Below are 27,684 nucleotides of genomic sequence, written 5' to 3'. Positions count from 1 at the left end.
CTCTTAATTAAGAGGAACTGCCAGCAACCTCTCATTTACTCACCACCAAAATCTTCCTTGTTCTTGCAAGAGCCTTTAGGTTTGGGTTTCCCCCACATTTTTTTTCCTTTTTTTTTTTTTTTTTAAAATAGGCTCTACCCCCAGTGTGGGGCTCAAGCTCCTGACCCGCCCCCCTCCCCTCCCATCAAGAGTCACATGATCTACCCATGGAGCCAGCCAGATATCCCTCCCCACACTCTTTCTCAACTAAAACCAGTTCCTCTGGGGGAGAGCTTCAGAACTCTCTGGTCCTATAGGCTGCCTTCCTCCTTGGGCAAAATCTTTGTGCTGGCTGGCCTCTAGTCTTCTCTGCTTGCCTCTCCCAGCACAGAAGCTCTGCCCAACAAGTGAGTGGGGTGAGAGTATTGGGCCCCAGTGTTTCCAGCCTGCCTGGGGTTGAGCCTCCTCCCTATGTGTGTGTTAGGGGGTTGGGGTGCTGAGTAGAGAAGGGAGCCTCTGACCTCTCAGCCACACTGGCCAGGAATTGGCTTTTTCAGGTGTAGGAATTAAATGAGATAATGTGTACAGAGGAACCAGCAGCTAGCACAAGGTAGTTGTTAACACTCCTTATTTCTACCTTTATTCATGGGCTTCCAGTTCCTAGTTGCTCTTTAGGAGAAAGGTATGCGGTATTTCCAGCAGACAAAAAAACAGATAAAATCAAGTCCCCCCAGGTGGCCACCAATCAGCGTAAGAAACAAAGTCCGCTGCAGTTGGAGACCCGTGTGTGCTCTCCTAGTTCCTGCTCCTCCCTCCCATGCCACAGGGAACCGCAGTCCTGAATTTGGTTTTATCATTTCTAGGAATCTTTTCATCCTTTACTACTTATCTTCAGTAAAGAAGCAGAAATGATCCAGAAGCATTCTTCTGTGGTGGATACGTAAACATCCTGTGTGTATAAAAGCAAATTTCTTAGTAACAATATAAAGAGATTTCCCCCTCTTATCCTTTTAATCTGAGAACAACAATTCCAGAAAGAAATGGTGTGCCTCCAGGAGCAGACTTGTGTAGTGTTCAGAGAAGTTTCTGTTTTAACTCTGCGCGTCCAAACGTCACTGATTATATATACCCACGTTAGGAATTTAATTTTATAAGTAACAGTTCAGATTCCTTCAAACGTTATGATTTCAAGTTAATCTAGAGGTTCTCGACTTTGGGGGATATTATCATATCATTTATCATATCATTATCATATCATTTTGGTTAGTGATGTTTTTTGAGAGTCTTACAGTATCCCTTGAGATGATAGAACTGAATTTTGGTCTCACCTTTAATTTGCATGTAAGGGGTAAAAATTAAATTGAAGTGCTTGGGGGTTTCCCCCAGATGTGCTTCTAATATAATCTCAACTCTGTTACAGCCGTCTTGTGATTCATGCCGCCTAGTAGAGGCAAGGCATAGTCGAATGAAATTTACAGAAATTTCAGTCTAAAGTCCTGTTTTATTATCTTTTTAAAAAAATATTGATTTACTTGGAGAGAGAGAAGGTGAGTGGGGATGAGGGGCAGAGGGAGTGAGAGAGAGAGAGAAACAGAAACTTTAGCACTCACGGCTGAGCATTAAGCCCAATGTGGGCCTCCATCTCCTGAGCCGAAATCAAGTCGGACACTTAACCGACTGAGCCCCCAGGCACCCTTAGATTCCCGTTTTTGATCAAGGTGTCAGCTGAAACAAGGACATGAGTGGATTTCTGTTCTTTCCCGGCCACATCCGTTGGTGATTAGACACTGGAAAATCACTCCCGGCAGAGCAGGCCAGTCAGTTGAACTTCTCCCCTGCAGCCTGCAGGTGGCAGTATCATACCAGTGATGCGCCTGCCATTCGGCCAAGAGCTACAGCTTTAAAATTCATGGCGTGTGTTGGCACCTTGTTAAAAATGCAGTAACATATTATCTGAATATGGGTATAGAAGCCGACCCCAACTTTGATGTGTCCCCATATTTACATATATTTGAATGACGGCCCCAGTCTTTTGTTAACCCCTGGCTGAGGTCTTTTGGGATTTCCCCTCTCTTTCCCCTTCAGGCTTCTTACTGTAGCTCTTGTTTCTTCCTGGGAATAAGCTCTCCCTTACAAAAATACCCACTTCTCTCCTGTGCTTTGGTATGGCTCCTCTCCTTTTCATGAGGGAAAGGGACCCGGATTGAAAGAGAGAGCGAGAGAGGGGAGAGTGAGCCCTCAGACAGGTCTGAACTGTACTTCTGTCTCCATTGCAATGACAGACACCACTGTGTCACCACTGTGCCCTTTTCCTCTTGTTAGCTGTCACTCTGTTTACCCTGTTGTCAGCAATGAAGACTTCGAGAAAAACCCAGAGTTGTGTTATGTACTTGCTTCGGGGACTAGGAACCTAGGGAACATTCTGAGACTGGGTTCGGTTCTGTCTGTGCCTTTGAGGAACCAGGGAAGGGAGTGAGTGAAACCGATCACAAATAAAAAGTGATGGGAATGAGAGTCTCTTCCCAGGGAGCAGGGACTAGGTGAGTGAAAAAGCTCCTTGGGCCTCACTTCCCCCTTTCCAGTGATTTCCATGAAAGGGGGGTGAGCAGGAGGGTGTGGGTGTGTTGTGAGGGAATATCTGATCCTTTTCCAGCTGTTCTCATCATTCAGAGTAGAAATCTAGGCAGAGGTTCCACAGAAACACTCTTATATGATATGGTTATGAGCTCTGTAGAGATATCAGAAGGTAAGATAGTTTTCTGGGGCCTTCCAGCCCAAGCCAGAGCATCCCAGAGCCCCATTCACTCTGCGTTCTGTGAGATCAAGGTTTTGTTGAGTCTAAGACAACACTGATACATTGACAACTGCTTCTCTTGTGTCACATCACTCGTACAGAACATGTGAAGCTTGAAAAACAAGCCTGAACCCATTGACATTTCCAACAGGCTGTGTAGAACTAAAAACCACGTTTAGCTTGTTCTTCGGTACAATATAAATTTGAGTCTTTTTTTTTTTTTAAGATTTTATTTATTTATTTGACAGAGAGAGACTACAAGTAGACAGAGAGGCAGGCAGAGAGAGAGAAAGAGAGGGAAGCAGGCTCCCTGCTGAGCAGAGAGCCCGATGCGGGACTCGATCCCTGGACCCCGAGATCATGACCTGAGCTTAACCCACTGAGCTACCCAGGCGCCCATAAATTTGAGTCTTAACATTTTTGTATAATGACATTAATTTGTGGACTAAGTTTATTTGGCTTAGTAAAATGAGTCTTGCAGGATCTAGTTATTGTAATGGGCAGCAGCTTTTTAAAGACAGTTTTATTCTTCTGTTGCACAGTAAAATGTTCATTTCCTCCCAGTAGCCGATGAACTCATATTAAATTGAAAAATTAAAAGAAAAACCTCTTTCATAATATTCAGCAAGCCTAAAAGTTAAAATGCTGCATGGAAAGTAATAACAGAGTACATGTTAGTATTTGCTTTTAATTGTCACAAGCCTTTTATCAATTAGAGGAGAACATTGAGGACGGGGGACTTATTTAGTCATGAAAAGAAAATATAAGACTTGTTTACCAAATTGAAAAGAAATTAGGAAAGTGATTTTCTCTAAATTACATTTCTACTCAAATGCACTCTCCAAATTCAAGTTATTTTCTTAATTATATTTTATATGCAATGAATTTTTAAACCTCTTTGTGCACTTTATGCTCCTGGTTGGAAATTTAACATCAATTGGGTTTCCATTAAGCTGGAAATCACAGCTTAATGGTAGTTTCTAAAGATGTGATTTTAGCAAGGTATTTGCCTTGGCACAGTAATATAGTAATACAAATGCATTTACAAACTACTTTAAAGTTTACAAAATACTTTTCTAACACAGGGGCATGTGGTGTCATGGAAAGACCGGAGGGTTTGACTTCAGACCGGGGCTTGAACCCCAACTCAGCCATTTACTTCAGATTACTCACTCTTCCTGAGTCTCAGCTTTTTCATCTGTAAAATGAGGATAACACCTGGGTTGAAGGGCTGTTGCGCATATTAAAGAGGATTAAATGCATGTGAAAACCTTACGCTCACCGTGAAACAGACCCCAATGGTGAATCTTCAGAATCTTAGTGGGAAGTAGGTTTAATTTCTGTTTTACAGATGAGTCAGCTGACGCCAGGTAACGAACATGATCCAGGGTCCCCAGCCCTGTTTTATGACTCCAGGTCCAGGGCACTCCATCCTCCCAGGAGCTTCTGGGGCAAGTTGGCAAAAATGGATACAACCCCCCGCGTGGCTTTTCAGGCTTGACCACTCAGAGGTGACCCTGCTTCCGTGAAGGCAGTGATTCCCAGCCCGTTTTCCCTCTGGCATACATGACCCTGCGTGGCTCTGGGTCCCCGGGGCATTAGCTGAAACCCATCCCTTCTTCTCCCACTCTCAAAAGCCCAAGGAGGGCGTGTGTCCACGAAGAGGGGTAACGCAATCCACCCCATCCCCACGCCCACCCCACCCCCCAGTGTTTTACTGCTGGTGACAAGTTTCTTTGAACACATTTCACCACTGATTGCAGCACGCCGTGGTTGGGCACTGCCCTGCCTGAGCTGTCTTCTAGGGAGAATAAGTCAGTCATTTTGTCGTAGAGGGTTCGTGAACACAGACTGAGGAGAGAGATGGGTGGGACCCGTGGGAGGCTAGAAAGCACAGGCTCGAGTTTGCGGGAAATCAGGGGTTCCTGAGCAGAAAGTGACAGGGTCAGAGCAGCGGTCTGCAGGACGGCTGGGAAGCCAAAAGAAGCCGGGGATCTGGATCAGTCTCAAGTTTATCCCTTTCCATTCGCTGATGGGACGTGTACGCGCAAGCAAGGAGGCAGAAGGGGCCAAGTCAGAAGCCAAAGTTTCAGAACATGCCGTCCCGTAGGCGGGGGTCCTTATTTAGTTTTATTTTGCACAAATGAATATTAAAATGATCTTATAGCCCCAGGACTCAGTATCACGTCGCTGTAAAGGAGACCATCCAGATGGTGCAAAAAGGCAGAAAGAAAAAGCTCACGCTTACAGGGCAGAGTTCGTAACATACCAATAGTCTTTTTCTTTTAACCAAGTTGCCGCCTTCTGGGACTGTCTGTATAGCGTGCTGCACTGGTTTCAGATCCCAGGCTAAGTGACTTGGTGATTAGTCACACACACGTGCAGCTATCTGAGTTTTGAACTTGATTCTGAACATTACAAGTGGGTGCCCGGTGATAGGGGCTGTGCAGTGAGTTCTGGCCTTGGCAACTGACCAGCCAATAAGTAGAATGTTTGAAGTGACTAAAACCATACGTTGACACCATCTGATAGACTGTATGTCCCATGTCCGTGGGGGCAGACTCCTTAGGGGCAGGGGTTTTGTTTTGTTCATGGCTGTATCCCCAGCTGTACCCCTGTTACTTAGTAGCTGTCAGTAAGTGATTGTTGGGTGAGCAGAGTGGCTCACGGCAGGAGCCCCAGTGCTAGGCTGAGTAAAGGTTTACTGAATGGAGTTGAGGTGAATCAGACACTATTTGGATTAATGAAACTTGATTTCTCTTTGGATTCATATTGTGCGAAACACAGGAAAACAGTGTCTGGTTGCTAGTTCTGTACTTGGAACACGAAGCAGTTAACGAGACCATGGTCATTCTTTTGCTAGTGATGATCTGGAACAGTTCATGGAAAGCCAAGGTGCATCCAGCCCAGGGATCCTCATTTTAACAACCAGCCTCAGCAAACCGTTCATGCGACTGGAAAAGTACGTTACTCTCTTGCAGGAGTTGGAACGGCACATGGAGGTAAGGCAAGGCAAGGTATGGGCCTCTGCTCTGAAGGAAGCAGCCAGTCTTCCTCCAGACTAACCTCACTGAGGAATTCAGGAAAAGCCTTGGTTTCCCATTTTCCTCCTGCTGGGCATCTAGCTTCCTCCTTAATGCAGGGAAGTAAAAAGGGGACCTTCTTTCCCCGCCCCCTCCCGAAGGTTTTCTTATTTTTACTTCTTTTTTTTTTAAATTTTTAAAGAAAATTTTATTTCTTTTCAGCATAATAGTATTCATTATTATTTTTACTTCTTTATTTTTTCCACTTTTATTCGGGTATAAATAAAAACTGCGTATGTGTAGGTTGTACAATGTGGTTTTTTTAAGTGTACAGTGGGGTGGCTTAATATACGTAGAGATTATGAGATCATTATCATGAGCAAGTTAATTCGCACCTCCATCACCTTACGGAGTCATTAATTTTTTTTTTTATGATGAGAACACTTCAGATATACTGTCAGTGAATTTCAAGTACAATACGGCACTATAGACTAGAACCACCGTGCTGCATGTTAGAGCCCCAGAATTTATTCATCTTGCAACCGAAAGGTCCTCGTCCTTCACTACTAAATGTTCATGATCATTCTCCCTCCCAGCCTCGCTGCTACTGCTTCTCTCAAGTTGACTTGGGTTTTCCTCCTCTGTAGATGGTGGTTCAGTCAAAATTGACCAAGATCGTCTGCTGTTCTGGTATATGAACCACCTGATCTGGGGAGATAAAGCAAAACACCAGAAAATATAAATACCACTTTCACTATAGACGGGGATAAATATCTCAATCATTGAGCTTTCTGACTCTGGATTATGCTGGAACATTCTGGAATTTCCTTAAAGATTCGAAAATGGGTCCAGGGTTAGTTTATCTGTCTGTGTATCCTTAGGCCAGCATCAACGTTCCCTCACATTTGTGTTTATCAACTTAAGAGTTGATTGGCAACAGCTGTGGCATAGCTGTAATCTTTTCTGAATACTAAGATTTGCAGTGAGGCCTGATCATGGAATACTGTTTCAGCAAGAGGCCAGATCCTTTCATTAAAAACCAAGCAACAGGGATAGCTTCTAGAATCATCCTCACGCCATCGAGCATGGGTGTTTGAGGTGTGGGTAGGAGAGGAGGGCTCTCTGAGGGAGGCTGCATTTACCCTAGTTGCTCTTCCTGTGTCTGGGGAAAGGTTTTGAGGTTTTAAAGGGTTTGATTATCTTTAAAGAGAAAGGTTGCACGCTGCCGGTCTTGTCAGCATTTGGAAGGATTGAAAGCAAAACCACATTCTCAGGTTATTTGACCTGCCGGAAAGCTAGAGGCAGTGGGGAGCTAATGAGTAAAGCCTGCCGGCATGAAATTTCAGTTAGGGCTTGGGAAGGTGTTGACCTCTGGATGCCTTTCCAAAAGCTAAAGCAGTTTGCCGGACCGTTTGAGGTTTGCCCCTCCTTGCTTATCGCAAAAATCCAGAAACCAGTGGCCTCTGTTTCTGTTACTGCTCAATGCTGGAGTACTAATGCACCCTCAGTTTGAGGCGAAGAATCCCCAGCGCCCCCCCCCCCCCCCTCCGCCGGCCCACTGCCTGGGTCCTCTGTCTTGGGCTTCCTTGAGTTGCTGCTGCTCACCTGCCTTTGGCTGCCTTCTGCTTCCCACCATCAGCTAACTCGCAGCCTCAGGCGCCGGCTCGCCACCCGGTGAGATGCTCTCTCCAGACCTGGGGCTGTCGGCTCTGTGTTTTCTTACTGAAGGCCGGTGGAGCAGCAGATTTTGTCCTTCCATTAACCCAGCTGAATCCCAGAGGTGAGGTGGACATCTGGCCCCACGTCAGGTCTGTAGCCTCCCCAGAAATCTCCCCTTTCCCTTCAGGAGCAGTCCTCAAAGCCGCTCTTGAACCTGCCCACTTGCCAGGGTCGTTAGCACCACGGGACCGCGGATCGTAGATAGCACAGTGGTACGAGACCTGCCAGTTCGATCCCGTCTGCCATGCTGAGCCTGCTGAGGGAGAGTGCCGGCATTTTAGGAAACGAGATGGGATTGATTTTTCTCTACGCACCACTCGGTTCCCACCTCTTACCATGTATTAACAACATGGCCTGATGATGCCTCCCCTGCGCCCAACTGCTGATTAGTTATTCTCTAAAGTCTCCGGAACCACATGAACGATGTCGTTGCCAAGTCCTTGATGTGCCAAAAGCTGTCTTTGTTTCTTGGTCACCTGGTCATTGGAGGCGCTGAGATGCCAAGTGCTCAAGTGATATTTAAATTAGCCTCCAGTAAAATGGACTTCCTTCCTTTGGCTTTTATCACGCGTGTAGATTCCTGTTACCATTGCCGCGATGGAGATACAGGACGGTTCCATCATCCCCTCAGATTTGCTGTCTCCCGGCGGCCACACCCTCCTGCCACCCCTGACCCCTGACCACAGCTGATCTGTTCTCCTTTGATACTGATTTTACAATGTATTCCTTTACTAGGACACACATCCGGATCACCAGGATATTCTGAAAGCAATCATAGCCTTCAAAACGCTCATGGTAGGCGATGCTCTCACATTCTCATTCTCCATTTTGTATGCTTTGTTCCTAAAAAAGTGACTTGGGTGGAACGTTTATTTCCTCATGCAAAGGTCTGTAGAGTGGAAACAATAAGCTTCAGTGACAGTATCGCAGTGATTGCTTCATTTAATTTTGTCTTCCAAAAAATCAGGCTTACCTATGAAAGGTTGCCAGGCTGAGGGCATAAAGAGCTCATATTTGAAGTCTCTGCCACATTAAGCATTGCTGTGTAGGTGGGGGGTTTCCTTTTGTCTCTTTGTCTTTACCCCCATGTCGTTCACCTTATGTCTGTGTAGCTTGTCATTCGCTGATCAGCGTCAGTACTGGATTCATCTATCTATGCCGAAAGGTGTGAGTTTATTCTTTGCATATGAAAAAGAAATCCTGCATCAAATATAAAAGGAGAAAACCTACTAAGATCCAATTGCTTTATAGAGATTGCTATCAGAGCTCCCTGTAATCTTACATCTTGAGCCTGATGGTTAATGTCTCCTTGAACCCACTGATGTAAAACCACTTGGTGGCATTTTAGGAGAAGAGATAGAGTTTACTGGGCGATTGATAGGGTTTAGCTTCATTTTTTTAAAGATCTTTTTATTTGTTTGAGAGTGAGCGAGCACAGGCGGGAGGGCCAGAGGGAAGATGAGAGAGAACCTCAAGCAGACCGCACTGAGCATGAAGTCAGATGCGGGACTCGATCTCACGACCCTGAGATCATGACCTGAGCCAAAACCCAGAGCTGGATGCTTAACCAACTGTGCCACCCAGGCATCCCAAGTTGAGCTTTATTGTAGACATTTCCATGGCATTCCAAGTGGTTGGGATCCGTGGTTAGTTAGGATTCTTGCTATAAACTTGTGATGCGACATTCACCGTCGCCTCATTTTTATTGCTGTCGCAAGATCAGTGCCTGGCGTGACCACAGGTAAACAGCAAGTCGAAAACCAGAATAAGGTATTAGGTTAAAATTGCTATTGTCAGGGCGCCTACGGAACTTAGTTCAGTCTTAAGCGTCTGCCTTGGGGGCTCAGGTCACAATGCTGGGGTCCTGGGATCGAGCCCCACATCGGGCTCCCTGCTCAGCAGGAAGCCTGCTTCTCCCTCTCCCACTCCCCCTCCTTGTGTTCTCTTTCTTGATGTCTCTCTCTCTGTGTCAAATAAACAAATAAAAAGTCTTTAAAAATATTTTTTAAAAAATTGCTGTTGCCACAGGTCGGAAACAGTTACATGACTCGACCGAAACGAACAGCCCACTGAAACCTTTGGCATTTACCACTCTTTGTGTCCCCTTTATTTTGTCCTATAGCGAATGTAACATTCCTTTTTGAACGAATACTCTTTCTTTCTGACCAGTTCCCCAGTACAGATGCTTCAGAAATGTGTGCAGAGTGAACCGATGTCTTCCAGTTTCCACGTAGCTGAAAGGGACAGCAGAGATTTTATAGAAAACACCCCCCCCAAAACGATGACATTTATTTGGAAACAGTAACATAACTAACCATATGCTCATTTTCATATTCAACTTGGAATGATACCCTAAGAAATAACTTCACACGTATTCATATCCCACATATTGTTTCCGGGCTTGTATTTCCAGTTTGTATGTGTAAAATTCAGTTGTATCTCTTTTTCACAGTTCTCTTAGGAATGAAAATTAACTTAGTATGTTACCCCCACCCCAGTCTCCTGCTAGTCCCTAAAGTATAGGGCTGTGCCACAGTAAATGAAATCGCTCGTACATGAGATAAATGCATGGCCCCTGCTACCACACTATCTTCATCTTTTGGCAAAAGTAGCTCTTTCTCACAAAACATTTGGTTAGAGAGTTAGGATAGTGGATCTTTCTGTCCAGCTGAGGAATAGGGACTCGGTGGAAATCTGAAAGTCCAAAGCTTCATCTCACTTTGGTCTGGATTTTGGTCTGTTTTGTGGGAATTCCTGTTCCATTGTGTTCTCCTTTGGTTCTGTAGGGGCAGTGCCAAGATCTAAGAAAGAGAAAACAGCTGGAGTTGCAAATACTTTCTGAGCCTATCCAGGCCTGGGAAGGAGAGAGTATTAAAACCTTGGGAAATGTGCTGTTTATGTCCCAAGTAATGGTGCAGTATGGAACATGCGAGGTAAGACATCTCAAACCCCAATGCCCTTGCTTCCACCTTTCTTTTTTTTTCCCCCTTTGATTTGGCCTTCCATCAAGGTCAAGTGCTTGAACGTTCCAAGAAACTGAGCAGTCCTTCCTTGCCCGGCACTCTGGTAGGTAGAGAAGGTGCGATGATCCTTGCCTTTAAGGACTGTCTTGGAAACAGGTGGACGGGCGCTACCAGACCCAGGGCGTCAGCGTAGGGTGTGCGGTCTTCACGGTGCATTGCACAGACGTTCAGAGGGGGGGAGAGCGAGCAGACCTTATGGAGCTAGCACCGGAGGAGGGGGGCCATGAAGAGAAAAGGCGGGGATCCCATGAAGGAGAGGCCGTTCTTAGCTCCGGAGAGAACAGGAGCGTGGCCTTGTGCCGAGGTAGGTAAGCAGCAGAGGAGGCATGCTGGGAGAAGGAAGGAGTTGGGGTGAGACGAGAGGCGGCTTTTGAGAGCCCCAGGCGGCGGGGAGTAGCCATTCAGGTCCACCCAGTGGGCCGTGGAGGGGGCGGGGCCTGCTAGAGGGTCAAGTTGTATAGAAATGCCACGAAGGGGGTGTCGATGATACATAATCCAGAGGGGAGGGGGCTGGCCACAGAAGGACCAGCTGGGCTGCGAAGTGAGAAGGACCCCCGTCCACCCCGCGAAGGGCGGAGAGGGAGCAGGGACCCGTGGGCTGGAGATGACAGAGGTCCTCTTAGACGCGTTCACCTGCAGGTAACCAGCTGTAGGTCCCCGGGCGGGGGTGGTCTTGTAGGCGGCTGTTACAGCAGCAGAGGAAGGTGGGTGGGTGGGCAGAGCTGGAGGCAGAGGCTTGGATGTCCCTGACAGATGTGCCTTCCTAGGAAGCAAACACCCAGAGAGAAGCACGGGAGGCTGAAGATGGATTACGTCTTTTAGGAAGGGGGCAGAGTAGGGGAGGAAGGTTGCTTGTGTCACCTGGTATGATTTATCGGGTGTTAGAATTGCCGTTCTTGTCCCAAAACATGTCCCTATAGCCCCTGACAGGTCTCTGTCAGAGATTCATGACTGGGAGTTAACAAGCAATCTCATTCAAGACGCAGATACCCTGGGGAGGGCTGATGGGACCCGGAGTCCAACTGTTAGTCTTTCACACCTTTGGGATGAGCCTCTAGGTTGAAGGGAGGAGGAAGGGCCGGCCGGAGGGGACTGGGGGACCGTGTTGTCATGGAAACCCCGGGAGGGAAGGGCGGTGGAAGGCGGTCAGCCCGCTGAGTGTGGCCGAAGGTTCAGAGGTCAAGGAGTGTGGAGACCAAGAAGAAGCCAATGGATTTCACCAGAAGGCAGTTATTGATGACTTCGAGAGGGCAGTGGGGCCCCAGTCAGGGAGGAATCAATGGGGAGAAAAATAAGGCAGCAAGTAATTTGGCAAGAGAATGTCGAGGCACAGGGCCCTGGCGTACTTGGGAGGTGCTGGAGGTCTGCTTCCAGAGCCCCGCCACGAAGCCGGCAGTTCAGCGAAGTGAGTCCCATCAAGGTGTCAGTCCCTCGGTGCGTATGAAAGTTGCTTTTACGCCGTCCTGTAGTTTACTAAGTGTGCAACGGGGTCATGTCTAAACACAGCCTGTAGCTTCATCAGAAACACTCTGTGGCTACAAAAGGGCTCATCATCCTCGGAGCCTTCCGTGAGTCCTGATCATTGATCACCAGAATAGGCTCGAAATGTGACAAGAATTACCGGAACGTGACAGAGACACGAAGTGAGCAAACGCTGTGGGGGAAAATGGTGCTCGTAGACTTGGTCCACGCGGGGTTGGCCCAGACCCTCAGTCGTAAAAACCACAGCATCTGTGAATAGCACGAGGCGGGCCTGTGTGATGAAGAAGGAGCCTTGGGGGCCCGTGGAGGCCCGTCAGGTCAGGAGGTGGGCGGATGGTAAAGGCAAAAGGGAAGAAACAGATAAGCAGGAAAGGCTGCTAGAAGGAGAAGGAAGAAATGAAGTGTCTATAGAAGGAAACCAGGCAATAGAAAGATGTGAGAGGCTGCAGAGAACTTACTAGAAGAGTGAGCCCCGAAGGACTGCCCTTCTCAAGTGCAAGGAAGTAGTAGTGCATAAGGATTATTAGAGCAAACCGGCTGGTGTTTTTGCACCTGCTAATCGCCTCTCTGTTTAAGGGGTTCGGAGAAGCCCTCCTGTGTGAAATTTCGTTTTGTGCTGTTTTCAGAAAGTATTTACTTTTTCACGTTACATGGGTATGATAGTTCTCTTGTTCTTACCGGTTAAAAGTAATTTTATGAATAAGAATTTGAGACACATGCTAGAGCATAGGAAACTTCCTGTCACCTGGAAACCCCTTCTGTTTTGCTCCTTTTCAAAGTAAAATCGTTTTCATTTTGTGACCCCAGAGCCTCGTGCCTTGGCATGAACCACATGACAACTTAGGTGTGTATACTCGGGAAACCAGCATGGTTTTTCGTATCTCACTGTTACGTAGAGGCAGAAGAGAGATACACCACGGGTTTGTATTCCTTTCAAAGCAAAATCCAACCAGTTTGGTGCCTTGAGGTTGGGTATCTTTTTTAAAAGGTCACCGTTCGTGTTTCATTGCCTCCCACAAGCTCTGTGTTACACATTAGGGACTCCTGAAATTCTTAACAAATAAAATGCCCAACTTCTGTTCTCCGCTTAGCGTGTTTCATTTCACTTTAGGAAAAAGAGGAGCGGTACCTTCTGTTATTCTCCAGTGTCCTGATAATGTTATCGGCAAGTCCTCGGATGAGTGGCTTTATCTACCAGGTTAGTAGATTTCATATAAAGCACATAGCAGGATCCAGAATGAAAACAGGTTTCCATCCAGATGCAGTATTTCCACTGTGACGTAAAAAGGTCCAGCCAGAGAACACAGAATGTTCTGACCCTTTGTTGTAATTAAACAGCTTATAAGATCAGATGTTCTTTAGATCAGAAACCTTTATATTGCTGTAATGAGTTTATCTTCAATGTCCACTGCTCTGGTTAAGTGTGCAACCGGATAAATTCGCAGCCAAGTTTCACGGGCTCGTCTCACATCATTACTGCTGAGAAACTATAAAGCGGATTCGGGGTTCTGAAGTACAAGTCGTGAAGAAACTCCTTAGGAAGTTAAACTTCCTTCAACCTGCTCCCCAAATATGGAGGGGGCCGTGAGTTACGGTTGCCTGTTTTTATCTGTTGTAGCAATTACTAATTTTCATAAAAAAATTTTTTTATTTTTATTTATTTATTTTTTGGGAATCTTTACTTTGTTGACAGATTCTCCTGCAAATGTGTCAGAAAAAAGTGAGCTGTTTGTAAATCCCCACCATATGGTTTAGGGCGTTTTAGCAAAACACAACCCATTCAGCAGTGATTCTTGAGAGGGTCACAAAAATCTAATAGACATAAGCAGAGATGCATATAACCACAGACTTAATGGGAATGTTCTTTTCTTGATAGGGAAAAATACCAGTAGCGGGAATGGTGGTGACTAGATTAGATGAAATCGAAGGGAATGACAACACATTTGAAATCACAGGTAGGTAATTTTCTCTTTTTTCAAGTAGCTACTTGAAATCCTTTTTGGGACGAAATGGAATTTGAGTAAATTAATGTCATTATTTTCTGTGATAAGCCTCTGAGTGAGTTTTACCTGGGCAAGGCAGAGTGTAATTAGGGCCCAGCGATGGAACACAGTCTCCTGGTCATTTGGAAACCTCGGCTTTGCCATTAGGTTCAATCTCTTCTTTCATAAGAGCTGCTTGTTAGAACTCAGAAATAACAAAATGGACTGACATAAAAGCACAAACTGAAGAAAATGCCAAGCCTGACCTTTTGGCCTGTGGTGCCTTTTTGCCAGGACTGTGTGATTTCCATGTGACAGTGGTATTTTTTTTTGTATGGACTTGGCACGGTGGCTGACACTGGGATAATGGCCCCAGGCCTTACCCACTTCTTCCCCAGGAGGGAGCCTGAGATTAGATGTTGGTCCCGTTTCAACTTTGAATAGTTCGGTGAGGCAGTCCAGAATTCTCTCGGCGGGCTGAGATGGGCCCTGGCCTTCAATTTTTGCCCTGTGAGTTTGTTTGAAGTTTTACACTCCTTTCCTCTGATTCTGTAAGCAGTAGAAGTCAGGGACAGTGTTAGAAATCAGATACAGATACTTAATTTCCTGACCTCATGAACTGTTCCTCCTGACATAGAAGCTTCCACAGGGTTATTCTCTAGGTGCGAGTCTTAGTTGCGTTGAGTCTCTGTATGGAGGAGGTGAGCTCAGGCTTCTCGTCTCTCATTACCAAATGCTCCCCGTCGGACGATGCAGGTAACATAGAGAGAATCGTCATCCACTGCAACAGCAGTCAGGACTTCCAGGAGTGGCTGGAGCAGCTATGCCGACTCATCCGGGGACCCGCCTCCTGCAGCTCGTTATCCAAAACGTCATCGTCATCTTGCAGCGCCCATTCCGTAAGTGGCCCACTCGTGCTGTATGATGGGGGTTGTTGAGGCTCTCGTCAGACCTGCCTGCAGAGGACTTACGAGAAGTAGCGAGCATGCCCTAAGACTTCGGCTTGTCTATGTCTGTAGGTTTCGAAGTACAATAAAACCTCATGAATTCCAATGGCTGGTTTTGGACAAGGGTCCACCCAAGTTAAGACAGAGGTGTGCACTTCTGTTTGATGGTCCTAACGGTCTCCCCACCCCTCCAAATCTCATTTATGCCACCACATTCATTAGGTCACCTTCAAGGGTAAACTTCCAGCGTTGCCTTCTTCCGAGTTAGCATGAATTTGGACTTCCTGGAATTGGAATCGATGAGATTTTACCGTACTTGTTAAGTGAGAGCGAAGATTGCCGTGTTCTCTGTTAACACTCATACTGGCCATGCCAAAACTCCAGTCTCGAGCACGGCGTGTTGCGGTGCGAAGAACGAGGGCTTTGGCATTGGACCTGAGTTCAAATCTTGGCTTTGTCAGTCGCCAGCTAGTTTCTTTGCTTTGCTGATGTTCGTCTTCAGTTGTTCTGGTGAAATAACCTCTTTTGGCACCTAGTTGAGTGCCCAACACGTGACTGAACCCATTCGAGGTTAACTCTGCTTTCCTCTCTTCTAAAGGAAAGCCACCCCTGGCTTGAGTGAAATTCCAGCAGAGAGAGGGAAGACAGGATCATAGGATGTTGAGTCAGTGGGGTGCTGTTGCTCAGAGACCCCCGTAAGCTGGACTGAAAAGTGCTAGTTCTCAAACGGGATGCTTTTGTGTTCCCACCTTTTCCTTCCTGTGGCTGGCTTTGCTGATCCAATGACACTGCGCTGTTCTCTCGCCGTGTTGGCCCAAGGTCGGGTTCAGATGGCAGATTGCCAACATCTCATCAGACATTTTCCCAGTCTTTTAGCTCTACTGGACAGCCCCGAGGACCCCTGGAGCCTCCTCAGATTATAAAGCCGTGGAGTTTAAGTTGTCTGCGACCTGCACCTCCACTTAGACCGTCAGCAGCACTAGGTTATAAAGAGGTAATTTTTGCTACCTATGGTATAAAATGCTTCTGACAAGCTCATTCCCTAGCTCATTACAAAGAGTTCTGTGGGAATGTGCTAGAATTATGCTATGGCATACACGTCAATCACTTGGGAATTGTCAGACTCGGGGATTTCTTATTTATCAACTATCCGCAGGGTTTGTGTGCACTGCCTGAGCTCCCAGGTGCCCTCCCAGAGTGCCTCTGGTTCACCTTTCTCGTGGTCCGGCGTGTATACCCAAGGGCCACTTCACTGGACTTGAATTTCCACCCAAGCAGACCCAGTTGTGCATTTGGGATCATTCTGGTCTGTTTAGCCAAACTGGGAAAGTCTTACAGGACCAGGCCCTGGGTCTGAACTATGAGGGGCTGGACTTTTTGCTACAGTTGGGAGGGGAAAAGAATTCAATGAAAAGAATGTCCTTTAAGCAGAAGCTTCTAGGCAATAACCTTAGAGGGCATTGGATATTTGGGTAGTGTGGGGACTTCAAGGTTCTATGTTTTCCTGAAAGTTGCAGTCAGGAAGTATCAGTCACTGGCCTCTGTGGACATGTGGACTATTACTTTTCCCCCCTAAGCTGTTTCTCATCATTCCAGCTTTCAGTGAAGAGCCTCGTTTATTAGGAGCTGTTCTTTACCCAGGTCTTATCGAGTGAAGGTGTAAGTCTGTGAGGGTTATGAGGTGCATCTTGGAATTAGGGGGCAAAGACAGCAGATATTTCTATATCGAATATGTGTTTCAACGCACGACACAGATTCAGCTCAATTTTAAGTTTGTCTCCATCTCAAACACCGTGCTGCTATTTCGATGAATTGTTGCCTCCAACCCTGAGTGCAGTAAAAATAAAACGATCTTTGGACACTGGAGGATTTTTTGATCATTTCAGTTGGGCACGACAGGAGAAGGCTAAATCCTTATTACCTACCTCTGTTCAGAATTGGGCGAGGAAACAGTCCCACAGGTTTGCTTTGGAATTTGGCCCGTGATACCCGCAAGCATCCAGTTTTCTTCTCCGATTACATGAACCAGGAGGGCCACTTCATAGTTACGTGGGTCCCCTTTTTAAGGATGGCTATTTTGTAATTGTCAGTCACTAAGTTCAAGTGCCAGTGAGCCTTGAAGGGTTAAGTTGACTTAATCCTTCCCAGAACTAATCCTAAGGCATGATCATGTCGTTTCCACTGGGAGAAGAGAGTTATTAATATGTCCTTACTATGTAGTGTGTATTTCGGTTACTTTCAGTATTTGTTACTCTGCACGGAACTGTATTCCTTGGGCTTTTTGCATGGTGATATTTGCATCTGAGACTAATGTGGGAAACGTAATGATATTCACTCTGTGTAACTGATGATGACACTAACATTTCAAATGTTGTTTTAGAATTGTTGATAAATGGATTTGGTCATTATAACCATCGACCTCTCACGCTCATCTTCTCTTTCTTTACATATTCACTTTAGAGGATGTCTTATATCTTAAAGGTAAGGGTAGAACGATATCTTTGGCTTACAGTGACGTTTTTGCTTGTTTTGTCCCTTGTTCTGATTGGTGGCTAAAATATGAAGATGCAAATCTGACATGTAAGTACTTTCTTCAAAAAAGCAGGCTCTTGGGAAATACATTTGAAAACAACGTCTTAGACGCCCTAAAAAGGCCTGTTTTCCTTGTGTGGCTGTATGTGTTTTAATGCTCTTTTTCCTGTTATTTTTGTCATATGCGAGTTTTCCATGGCTGTCTGTTTTCAAGCCTAAGTGGGTCATTGTGGCTGAGTGGAAAAAATTAGATTCTTTGTTCCATATATTTTAAGGTACCAATGATTATCCACACATCACGTAGATGCATCGCATGGGAGATTGGGAGAATGGTCGCCATTCTAATCCATTTACTTGGTTATGGGCACTGGTTATTCAGACGGCAAAGGCAAACTCAATAATTCGTGGCTCTGTCATCTCCTAATTAAAAATATGGCTTTAGGGGTGCCTGGGTGGCTCAGTGGGTTAAAGCCTCTGCCTTTGGCTCAGGTCATGATCTCAGGGTCCCGGGATCGAGCCCCACATCGGGCTCTCTGCTCAGCGGGGAGCCTGCTTCCTCCTCTCTCTCTGCCTGCCTCTCTGCTTACTTGTGATCTCTGTCTGTCAAATAAATAAATAAAAATCTTAAAAAAAAATTAACTACGGCTTCAGATATGTATGTCTAAGCTTGGGTCTGCACCTGTGACTGCCGACCCGGAGTTATTTATGCAGAGAGCACTCATTTGGCTTTTCTCTCCAACTTCAGGGAAAGGATTCAGTCCCTCTGCCTTGATTTTCCCATCTGACAAATGGAAATTAATATTCTTCTTTGGGGGACTGTTGCTAGGGAAAATGTATTTATACCACTTTGAAGCTCTTTGAAAAGCAGTGTGTACTATAGTTGTTATTTAATTCCCTTAAAACTGTATCAGTGAGGACCCTAAACCAAATTAGGAATACGGTTATTTCCCTAGGATTGACACCCACTACTTTCTCTACAGATGGGCACATGTCCCTCTGGCAATTGAGAGGAGAGTGTCATTGCCTCTGTTTTATGTTACCTTTTAGAGCTTATTGGAGCCATTTATTGTGTGCATTATTAAATTTAGATGCACTCTGGAGATCGTCAAAATAAGAGAGAGCCATTTGGTTTAATTTCATTTGCTCTTTTTCATTTGTTTTCGGGGGGAGAATTCTAATTCATAAAGAAACCTCCATCCTTACAGGAGTCTAGTAAAAGCCCCAAAACGATGAAGAAGTTTCTTCACAAAAGAAAGACGGAAAGAAAGCCGTCGGAGGAGGAATACGTGATTCGGAAAAGTACGTGTTTTATACCTTTTGACAGTCGGTTACAGATGAGCTAGCAGAAGAATTTTGTTGAGGGCAGATGATCAGAGCAGTTTGTCCTCTGGTATCACCTTGTTACAGAAAACTGTGCACGCTCTCAGGTTCTGTCACCTCTAAGCTTTCTGAACGAGCTGCCTCCCGTTGCATTTCATTGATCTGAGCCAGACGGCTGCCCTATGACCTTCACCTTGGACATTTCATCTCGCCTGGTTGGGAACCACTAAAGGGCCCCATATGCTATGGATACATTGCCCCCCGCCTTATTTTCTGATGCCCAAGATGTTTTCCTCTGCCGAGACACACTAAATAGACCTGAAGGCCGAAACCCTTCTGGAAGTTAAATGCTCAGTGACATTCCCAGTTCGCCAAGGAATCAGCCTGCTGCCGTGTAGAAGCAGCTTGATTCTGAGGTGGACTGCGCCGTCAGTCGACCAGTCCCTATGTGCGCGTTTGCCTCGATCGCGGGGACCGAGGTACTCTGGGGCACGGGTAAAGGAGTAAGTGATGCATTGCAAAGGGTGTCTCAGCCAAAAATACACTCTGGAGAACTCTTTGCCACACTCCAGCTTCTGCATGGCCCAGCCTGCCCCCCGTGGAGTACGCATCAGTCCTCTGGCAGGGTTCTGCGCCCCCCCCCCCAAGTCCCTTCAAGAAGATTTTGGCAAGGGGAGGGAGAATCAATGACTTTGCTGGCTGGTTGGAAAAAGTGGGCGAGTTCTGTGCAGGAAAGCTTCCTAGAGAAGGGAAGCCTGGCAGTGTGGAGGAGGGGCAGTTTGTGGTGTGTCAGGGGAGAACCGAGGCTAGGGCCATGCCCAGTGCTGCCATCGTGGCTCCTAGGAGTCTAGTAAAAGCCCCCAATGATGAAGAAGTCTCCTCAGAAGAGAAAAATGGAAAGAGAGCCACCAGAGGAGGCTTTCCGGGCAGGGGGAGGGGGGAGCCGGTCCCCAGCAGCCGAGCGCGTGGCATCCTTTTGAGGTTCTAGAGACGGATCTCTCTCTGCTAAGTCTTTACCCCTTAAATCCCCCAGGTACCGCCGCTCTGGAAGAAGATGCGCAGATCCTGAGGGTGATCGAAGCCTATTGCGCCAGTGCGAACTTGCAGCCAGGCCACGGCTCAAGTAGGTCCCCCCACCCCCCGCAACCACTTTCTCTTCTGACTGTTCAGCGCCTCTTTGCAAAAAAAAAAAAGTGAAAAGCAGGTGACCTGGTGCAGAATTGCATCTTTCCGATAAGGTGCTTTGAGCTGCCAGGCGGTTTGTTTACCCGCTGCTTCTTTTCACCCAGAGAGAAAGACAGATGCAAGAGTAAAAAAGTTGGAGGTGATAGAAATGAAAAAAAATTTTTTTTTTTTTTTCAAAAAGTCCTTCTCCTTTGAAGTACACAGATACCTTCAGCAGCACTAGTTAGGAATTAAAGAGCCCAGAGAGTTCCTGTGTCTGTGAACTGATGCTAATCTCTTCTCATAGGCAGATTTGGAAAGGAAGTCAGAATACTATCTTTGATCAGTTGCATATTTAAGTGAACTGAACTGCACTTCACCCAGCTCGGGTTTCACAGTTGCTCTGAAAATCTGGAAATGTAGCTGCGAGGAGCAGGGGGGCTGTTGGGAATGTCCACAGTTTACAGGGAGCTGTCAGGGAAGCGTACAAGGGTACCGCCCCCCAGCCTCCCAGCACCTTTCAGGCTACATGCTGAGAGCGAGATGAGGTTTCCTGATTGATCCTTGAACTTGATCCTTGAACCACTTCGGGTCTGTCTTGTCTTCCGTGATTATAGACATTCAGGAGACCTGGTGTGAGGTGTTTTGATCTGCAGAAGTGAGTTCTCTCCCTGTTGGACAGCTACTGACCAATCACTTGAGTGGGGGTGGGGATGGCTTGGGTGATGGCCTTGACCGATGCCTTCGAAGTAATGTGTCCCCCAGGGCTGGCGCGAGGAGAACATTTGATGTCACACTTTGACATGTTTGACCATGAGGAGAGGACTGCCCTATGTTCCCCTTCACAGACAGATCCTGGCTGTGGCTTTAGGCACACCCAGCTCTGAGAACAAGTTTCGAGGAGGCAGGAAGGGAAAGAAAGCAGTTTGGGCTGTGAAAACTAGGAGGGAGAGGGTGCCAGGGAGACAGCAGAAGAAGCATCCCTCATATAAAACATGACCTCATCTGCTCCCCGAACCTGCACTCTTCACGTTGACAGCGTCCGCCAATCTGTAGGAGGCACAGGCAGGTGTTCTGGTCTCAAGAGTCCCATTTCCGCCCCTCCTGCCCAGCCTTCCCCTGAGACTTGGCCATGTCTAGCATCATGGCGGCCTCCCATCCCCCTCCCTCTGCAGCTGGAAGTCCCGTTTCCCAGGAACTCACTGCTGTTACTTCCCACCACGTTTAACCAGTCAGTCAGTCAGCCAGTCTGCTGCCTACTTGGTAAGCACCTGTGGAGTGCCGGACCCTGTGGAAAGCAGAGACACCACCACCTCAGCGAGGGGGAGGCAATGAGCACACACAACGCAAAGGCTGAAGGTTAAGGGCTCGAGCTCCAAAAGGAATGCTCCAGAAGCGAGGGGGAGGTTGGAGGTGCAGGAGAGCTCTTTGGTCCGGTCCCTTGTCTGTTCTGTCACCTCTTCCATCTCTAGACCCATAAAGATGCCCACATCTTTGTGCGATGTGGTAATGCGCACCCCCGCACTGACCTTCACCAAAATGGACTTCACTCACAAAATAGCCCCCACCCTGGCCAAAATCAAATCAATTATTTGTCTGTTTTCTCATGTCAGGAAGATTTTAGTCAGCAAGTGTTGGATGACTGCTCTGTGGGTACAAGGCAGCAACGTGCCATCGACAAAAACCCCTCAGCGACAATAGCAGAAGGGCCAACACCTAGAGTAGTCTCTTTTTCCCTCTCGCAACCCTTGTCTTCGTAGGTGCTCGCAAAGATTCACTCCCACAAGTATTACTCCCCGAGGAGGAGAAACTCATCATTGAAGAAACCAGGAGCAATGGCCAGACTATCATTGAAGAAAAGTGAGTAGAGCAGGCTACATTTTCTGATTTGTCTGGGGGCTGGAAAGAAGGTTCTGGCAGGGTAGTGCGTCTGTTGCAAAGCCCGCACTGAAGGACAGTGCCTCCTTGTCCAGGCGTATAGCCCTTTTTGCTCTCACGCCGCTGGGAACTATGGGAGGGCTGCCCCCCAACAAGGGGAAGGAGGAATGGGAAGCAGAGTGGGTGGAACTTTCTGGGGCCAGCTCCCCCGTACAGTAAAGTGCTTCAGAGTATTCAAGAATAGCACTCCAGGGTCCAGATGGTTCTGGGGAAGGCTACAGCACTACTTCTCCTGGCCAGAGGGTTGCTTCTCCCATTTACTGAGTCAAACCCTGGACATTCACATACTTGAATATTTAGAATCCTCCAGAAACCCAGTGAGACAAGCATTACTTTCACCACTTCTATTGAGGTTGAGGCACAGGAAAATGATGTTCCCAGTCTACCTTTGCACATTAGTGAGGGTGACCTAATGGGGAAAAATCAGGTTAAGTACCTTTGGGCTCATAAAATAAACAAAGTAGCCAAATAATTCATTTATTTAAACTTGAGTCATTTCTGAAGTCAGGCCTAAATTTGCATAGGACAGCATATTTCAAAGTGCTTGACATCGTCAATGTGTTTTTCCATCTGGTATATGAAGTGATGTGGCAAAATGGTAAAGCACTTGGGCTCAAGAGAACAGCCCTGGTTCAAGTCCAAATTCTGCATCACATTAGCTGTGTGACCTGGGGCCAGCCTCTTTAACTGCTTCATGCCTCGGTTTCTGCATCCATGAATGGGTATGATGGTAATACTTGAATTTAAGGTTTGTTGTGGGGCTAAATGGAAGAAGAAGTATAAAGGCTGGCCCATGGTCATCACTCAATAAATGATAACGGTTGTAATAACATTGTTATGAGAGCTATATTAATCTCCACAGCAACTTTGTGTGGCTTGCGGGAAATGTGGTATTATCCTCATTTTGTATGCAAAGAAAGTAAGACAAGGAGAGGAGGAGAAAGAAACTGGTTACCCAGGGCTGGAGGACTGGTAAGTGGTAGGATCAGAACTGGAACCCAGATCTCCAGAGTTCTTGTCCAGGGAGAGAGCCATCTGGGACTTAAATGTCCCATGACTCAGCCAGGGCAGTTCATCCTCTTTTAAGACAGGTGGGATCTTCCAGAAATAATGCCCCCGACTTTGTGTCATGCAGGGTCATGTAGAGTCGGAGAAGTGAGAACAGCAGTGCCATCACACAGATATCGTAAGATAGGCCTAATATGTTAGGTGATGTTCATTCCTGCCCCAAAGAAAGAATCAGAACCTTATGACGAGCCCTGGTCTCTCTTTGTACTCCCTCAAGCTGGGAAGCAAGCGGCCAAGGAAGAGAGCAAAATAGGAAAGGTGCCAAGACATGGCATTCGAATGACCATGCGTGCTGGCAGTTGTTTGCCCATAAAAATGGCAACCACAAGGATGGTTCGTAGCAGTCTCTCTCTCTCCTGACCAGCTAGAAAGTCCACTGCTTTTCAGGATCTGTAGTTCTCGAAAGCTGCTTTTATGGTTGAGTTTTCCTTAACAGCATTTCAGTGCCAGCTCTTAATCTCTGAACTTTATGTTGTAGGAGTCTGGTTGACACTGTGTATGCCTTGAAGGATGAGGTCAAAGAACTGAAACAGGTAATGAAATAGAGTAGTCATTTTCTCGGGTCATATAACAGGAACAAGGTGGTGAGGTGGGGATTTTTCTTGTGTCTTCAAGGTAGGTTTTGTTGATTTTACTGCATGGTCTTGGCTTCAGATTTCTCAGGATTGCTCATATACCTACTTAGCGGTTTGCAATAGGGTCCCATACTTAGTGATGGCTTTCCTGTGCTCTGACATCTGTAAGCAGAACGTTAACAAAGATAAGGCACTTGTGAGTGCGTGAGTATAAGGAGAACCGAGTATAAGGATTGAAGATGAAGCTTCTTACATGGGTCTCTGGTTTGACAGGGTGGTTCCCTTCATGGAGATCCAGAGCCACGGGAGGAAGAGAAGGTTGGGGTGGCTATAGAGATAGAGTTCACTTTAGGACATAATGAGTTTGAGGTACTTGTATATACCAAGTTGATACTGGGGGACTGTGGACCTAGTGCTTGTGAGATGAGATGAGGTCAAGTGTGTAAGAGACATGCACGGCCTCTGAGTTGAGCTGCAGGAGATGAGACACTAAGTGAAAAGAGAGCTAAGCCGGAAGAGGGCCTGGGCCAGAGCCACCGTGGATGCTTACGCCGCAGGCCCAAAGAATGCGAAAGCTCGGCCCGAGAGGGGTCAGAGAAGCAGGGGCCTGTCCTGCCTTAGAAGCTGAGAGAAAGGAGCCCGAGGAAGGCATGTACAGTCAGTGGTGAAGGCTGCTAAGAAGATGAGCAGGAGGAGCCCTGGGAAGGGTGCCCTTGGTTGGGGAATTAACCAGTCTTTTGCCATCATAGGAAAATAAAAGAATGAAGCAGTGCCTGGAAGAAGAATTGAAATCAAGAAGGGACCTAGAAAAGCTGGTGCGGAGGCTGTTGAAGCAGACTGATGAGTGTATTCGGGCCGAGTCCAGTAGCAAGACCTCCGTTCTTCCGTAACCGTCACTGTGCAACTGGGCACACGTGCCTCCGGGGCATCTAGAAATGTCCAGCTGAATGATTTGTTTGCTCACTTCCTTGGTTTTTATTTTGTATCTGAGTCAGTCCTCTCTCTCTCTCTCTCTCTCTCTCGCTCTCTCGCTTTCTCTGTTTGCTTGAGTGTTCGTTGTCGTTTGGTTATTGGTTGGTTATTTTCTTTTTGACCGGGGTAAAAGCGAGACATGGTGGTGGAACTCTCCCCCGAGTCTTTTCCACTCAATAAGAAAAGGAAAACGAGGATTTAAAATGGATTTTAGATGATTTAAATGGTCTTCATATGGCCTTCAATTTATAGTGCCTCTTCACCAGCCATTACTCGCCCCCACACCCCACTCTGTCACTCTTTTGGGGCTGCCGTATCAAAGTGGCCGGCCGTGGCTTAGTAAATGTGAACTTGACTTTTTCTTTCATGCTTTCTTGTATCTGGAAGCCCCTCAGTACCCAATTTAAGGAGAGCAAAGCTCCTTGAGCTATGACAAGGGTAGGGTCATTTGCCCAGTCATCCTGCCCCGACTATCATGTGCCACCCTCAATGCACACTTTTTTTTTTAAAATTACTGCCCTGTGTTGTCTATAAGGTCAAGAAAACAGTAGCATCCTTATTTCTTTTGTGTGGGTTTACATTTTAACTCTATGGGGCAGAAGCCCCGGTCACCCTTGCCAACACCAGACCCATTAGCAAATTGCAGTAGACAATCTTGCCCATCTGCCGCAGAGTTGACCATGCCCGCCCAGTGCATGATAGTTTTTGCCCGTCACTGTCTGCCTCGTGTGTAAGTTTTCTACTTCCCCAGTGCTTTTCAGCCAACCGTGTAAAGCGGTATGTAAACTCGTACGTGTGCACTTTGCCTACTTTTTGGAAATATAGACCGTGAGCAGTCACTTCATCTACATGGCATATTTCAACTTGTGAACCTCTCCTTCAAAACAATCCGCATTGAGGAGATAGCGTGCCCTAGTAGACTGCTTTAATTCACTTTATCACTCTTCCAGGTATGCAGTGCGAAGCTGTAATATTCATCAACCTCTTTGAGTAGGACTTGAAGCATTATTTGCAGAAATGTGCTGTTGGTCGAGTTTGCATATCCAGAAAGAAAGGACCCCCCCCCCCCGCCTATCCCCCTACCCCTGGCAGTGGTCGTATGCTGGTTCCTGGTGAAGCTCCGTGTTTGGAACTTGTCTACTAACATTGCTCGTTGACTCCAACAGTCCCCTTTGTGAGTGTCTCCAAATTTAGAACAGTGGTAAACCAGGTTTAGAAGAGGGTCCCAGAAGAGCAGAACACATCCAAACAGGCACAAATGGAAGTTGGCACGAGGCTCCAGGACAGAGCAGTGCAACCCACTGCCCCCTCTCCCCAAGACAGGTGCAGTCAGGCAGGTGGGGCTGATCACTGGAAAGAGAGGCAAAGGGCCAATGGACTGGTCAAGGTCACCTTCCAGATATATTTGGTGGGTCCCTCTAAATGTGGGTTTTGCCAATGGCGTTTAGAAACCACACTTGAAGTTTGAATCCCCCAGCTCGCTAAGCTCTTTTTTTTGTAGTACTCGGGGGGCCTCAAGTTCCCGTAGCTCCGCGGTACAGGGCTATTGACTGCTTGCCACACGGCAGAAATGACACCATCCACAGGAAGGGGACGGTTCTGGAAGACCGCCATCAGCCAACCGCATGCAGCCATCTTTGGAATGAAGAGTGAAGATTTCTAGAAGTGGCTCCTGTTCTGTTTTTAAGCCCAGCAGCTTAGATATACCATCCTCCACCTAAAAATGAACAACTACCACACAGACCTGAGCATCTGCCCCACCTGTGGTTAATGAATGGCTTGCAGTAAATGCACCAGCTATATCCGTAGGGAACATTTTTGTGATTACAAAATACTTTAGCTGATAAGGCATAGGATTGCTTACAATATTGAAAGGTCTTTATTTTAAAGTGATGTGTACATATGCATGTTTCTGGAACTGGGCCTTTTGGAAGAGAGGCCCTTGGTACTGTGGGTAGTGAAGCAGTCCTACACAGGAAACGAAGCCATGTTCACCCGAGACCAGTGTCTCCATAGGTGTGTTGTTTACAATCCTCTGTTAAGTGGGTTCCTGTCACCCTGTAATTAAACCGCTGCCCTTAGAGGCTTTTTAGTTCCTCTTCCGTCATGTCCCTTCTTACACAAGCTCAGATTTTCTAACTTGTTTTTATTTTGAAGACTTTTAAAATGGACATTTTCAATAAATAAGAATAACAGTGCTTTATAAACCAAGTCCTGTGTTTTTCTTCTCTTCTTTTTCTCTTCTCTTCTCCTCAGAAATATTTCTCACAGGGTGGCAGCTTCCTCCCCCATGTACTCCTGAGCTGTCCGCTGTCATCGGGTCCCCTGGCAGGTGCACTTGCTCCCCACTTCACAGAGATAACTCATGTCATAAGACAGAACCTTCCTTAACTTTGCCACCACTCTCCTTCTGGTCCCAACCTACGAACTGTTCGCACACCATTTTCCGTCCACAATCAGGATTTTATCAACCAGTGATAGCCTACATTCTGACCACAGTTGGAATGCTGGTGTCAGCCGTCAAGATGAAAATATTTGCTCCACCTTGAGACAAATGTGCTGGATATTATCTGTTTCGCTGCTCAGCACCCTTCCTACCCCTTTTGTGTCTCTCCCTGGAAGACTTAAACAAAACAAAACCCTCAGACTCCCTTGCAGCTAGGGTATGGAGATACAGTGTGCATCTCTGATACATTTTCAGTTCTGTCAATGAAACACCTTTGCACGATGTTTGGAAGGCTTACATTAGCTAGAGGCCATCGTCCTGGGGCTTCGCGGCTGGAGGGCCATCCCGGAGATGTGTTTGTGGCTTCTATACTCTAGCTTCCAGTGTGTCCACTCACAGCTTGTGCGTGGGAGACGGTCATGGCAGTGATCATGACGGAGCGAGAGCAGAAGCTTCCTGAACTAGATTTGGATCATAATTACAATACAATGACCTTGAAGCCATGAGTCCAATGTTAGTCCCCTGACTTCAGCTTCTGTCACCAATGATTTTGTAGGCACCAAATATTACCTCTCTGCTTGGGTTGCCTTTCGTGGTTGATGTTTCTTGCTCTGAAGCAGTCGATGTAATATCACACCTCTGTGGGCTGGGCTCTCCCAAGTGTTTATACGGTTGGGCTTAGGAAACCCTCGCAACCACTCTGTGAGCTATTGGCCATCC

General features: G+C 46.7%; 1 protein-coding gene across 4 annotated transcripts in view; it reads left to right on the top strand.

Annotated features, from left to right (window-relative positions):
• The window catches only part of ARHGEF6 (Rac/Cdc42 guanine nucleotide exchange factor 6), a 100,226-nt gene extending 73,497 nt beyond the window's left edge, over positions 1 to 26,729 (top strand). For 2 of the 4 annotated variants that reach the window (XM_059158686.1, XM_059158684.1), the window contains 13 exons: positions 5,637 to 5,775; positions 8,251 to 8,310; positions 10,302 to 10,448; positions 13,132 to 13,218; positions 13,897 to 13,975; positions 14,759 to 14,901; positions 15,818 to 15,943; positions 17,410 to 17,430; positions 18,687 to 18,780; positions 19,835 to 19,924; positions 21,726 to 21,825; positions 23,450 to 23,504; positions 24,296 to 26,729. In XM_059158686.1, coding sequence (XP_059014669.1) covers positions 5,637 to 5,775; positions 8,251 to 8,310; positions 10,302 to 10,448; positions 13,132 to 13,218; positions 13,897 to 13,975; positions 14,759 to 14,901; positions 15,818 to 15,943; positions 17,410 to 17,430; positions 18,687 to 18,780; positions 19,835 to 19,924; positions 21,726 to 21,825; positions 23,450 to 23,504; positions 24,296 to 24,436 — 1,282 coding nt within the window. In that variant the 3' untranslated portion in view covers positions 24,437 to 26,729. The remainder of the gene's footprint in view (positions 1 to 5,636; positions 5,776 to 8,250; positions 8,311 to 10,301; positions 10,449 to 13,131; positions 13,219 to 13,896; positions 13,976 to 14,758; positions 14,902 to 15,817; positions 15,944 to 17,409; positions 17,431 to 18,686; positions 18,781 to 19,834; positions 19,925 to 21,725; positions 21,826 to 23,449; positions 23,505 to 24,295) is intronic. The other 2 variants (XM_059158687.1, XM_059158685.1) reach the window with 1 other exon arrangement.
• Positions 26,730 to 27,684: the final 955 nt, after the last annotated feature.

This window comes from Mustela lutreola, chromosome X, assembly GCF_030435805.1.
Source record: "Mustela lutreola isolate mMusLut2 chromosome X, mMusLut2.pri, whole genome shotgun sequence".
NCBI lineage: Eukaryota > Metazoa > Chordata > Mammalia > Carnivora > Mustelidae > Mustela > Mustela lutreola.
Note: the sequence above shows the minus strand (reverse complement) of the source record. Positions and strands in the feature narration are given on the sequence as shown.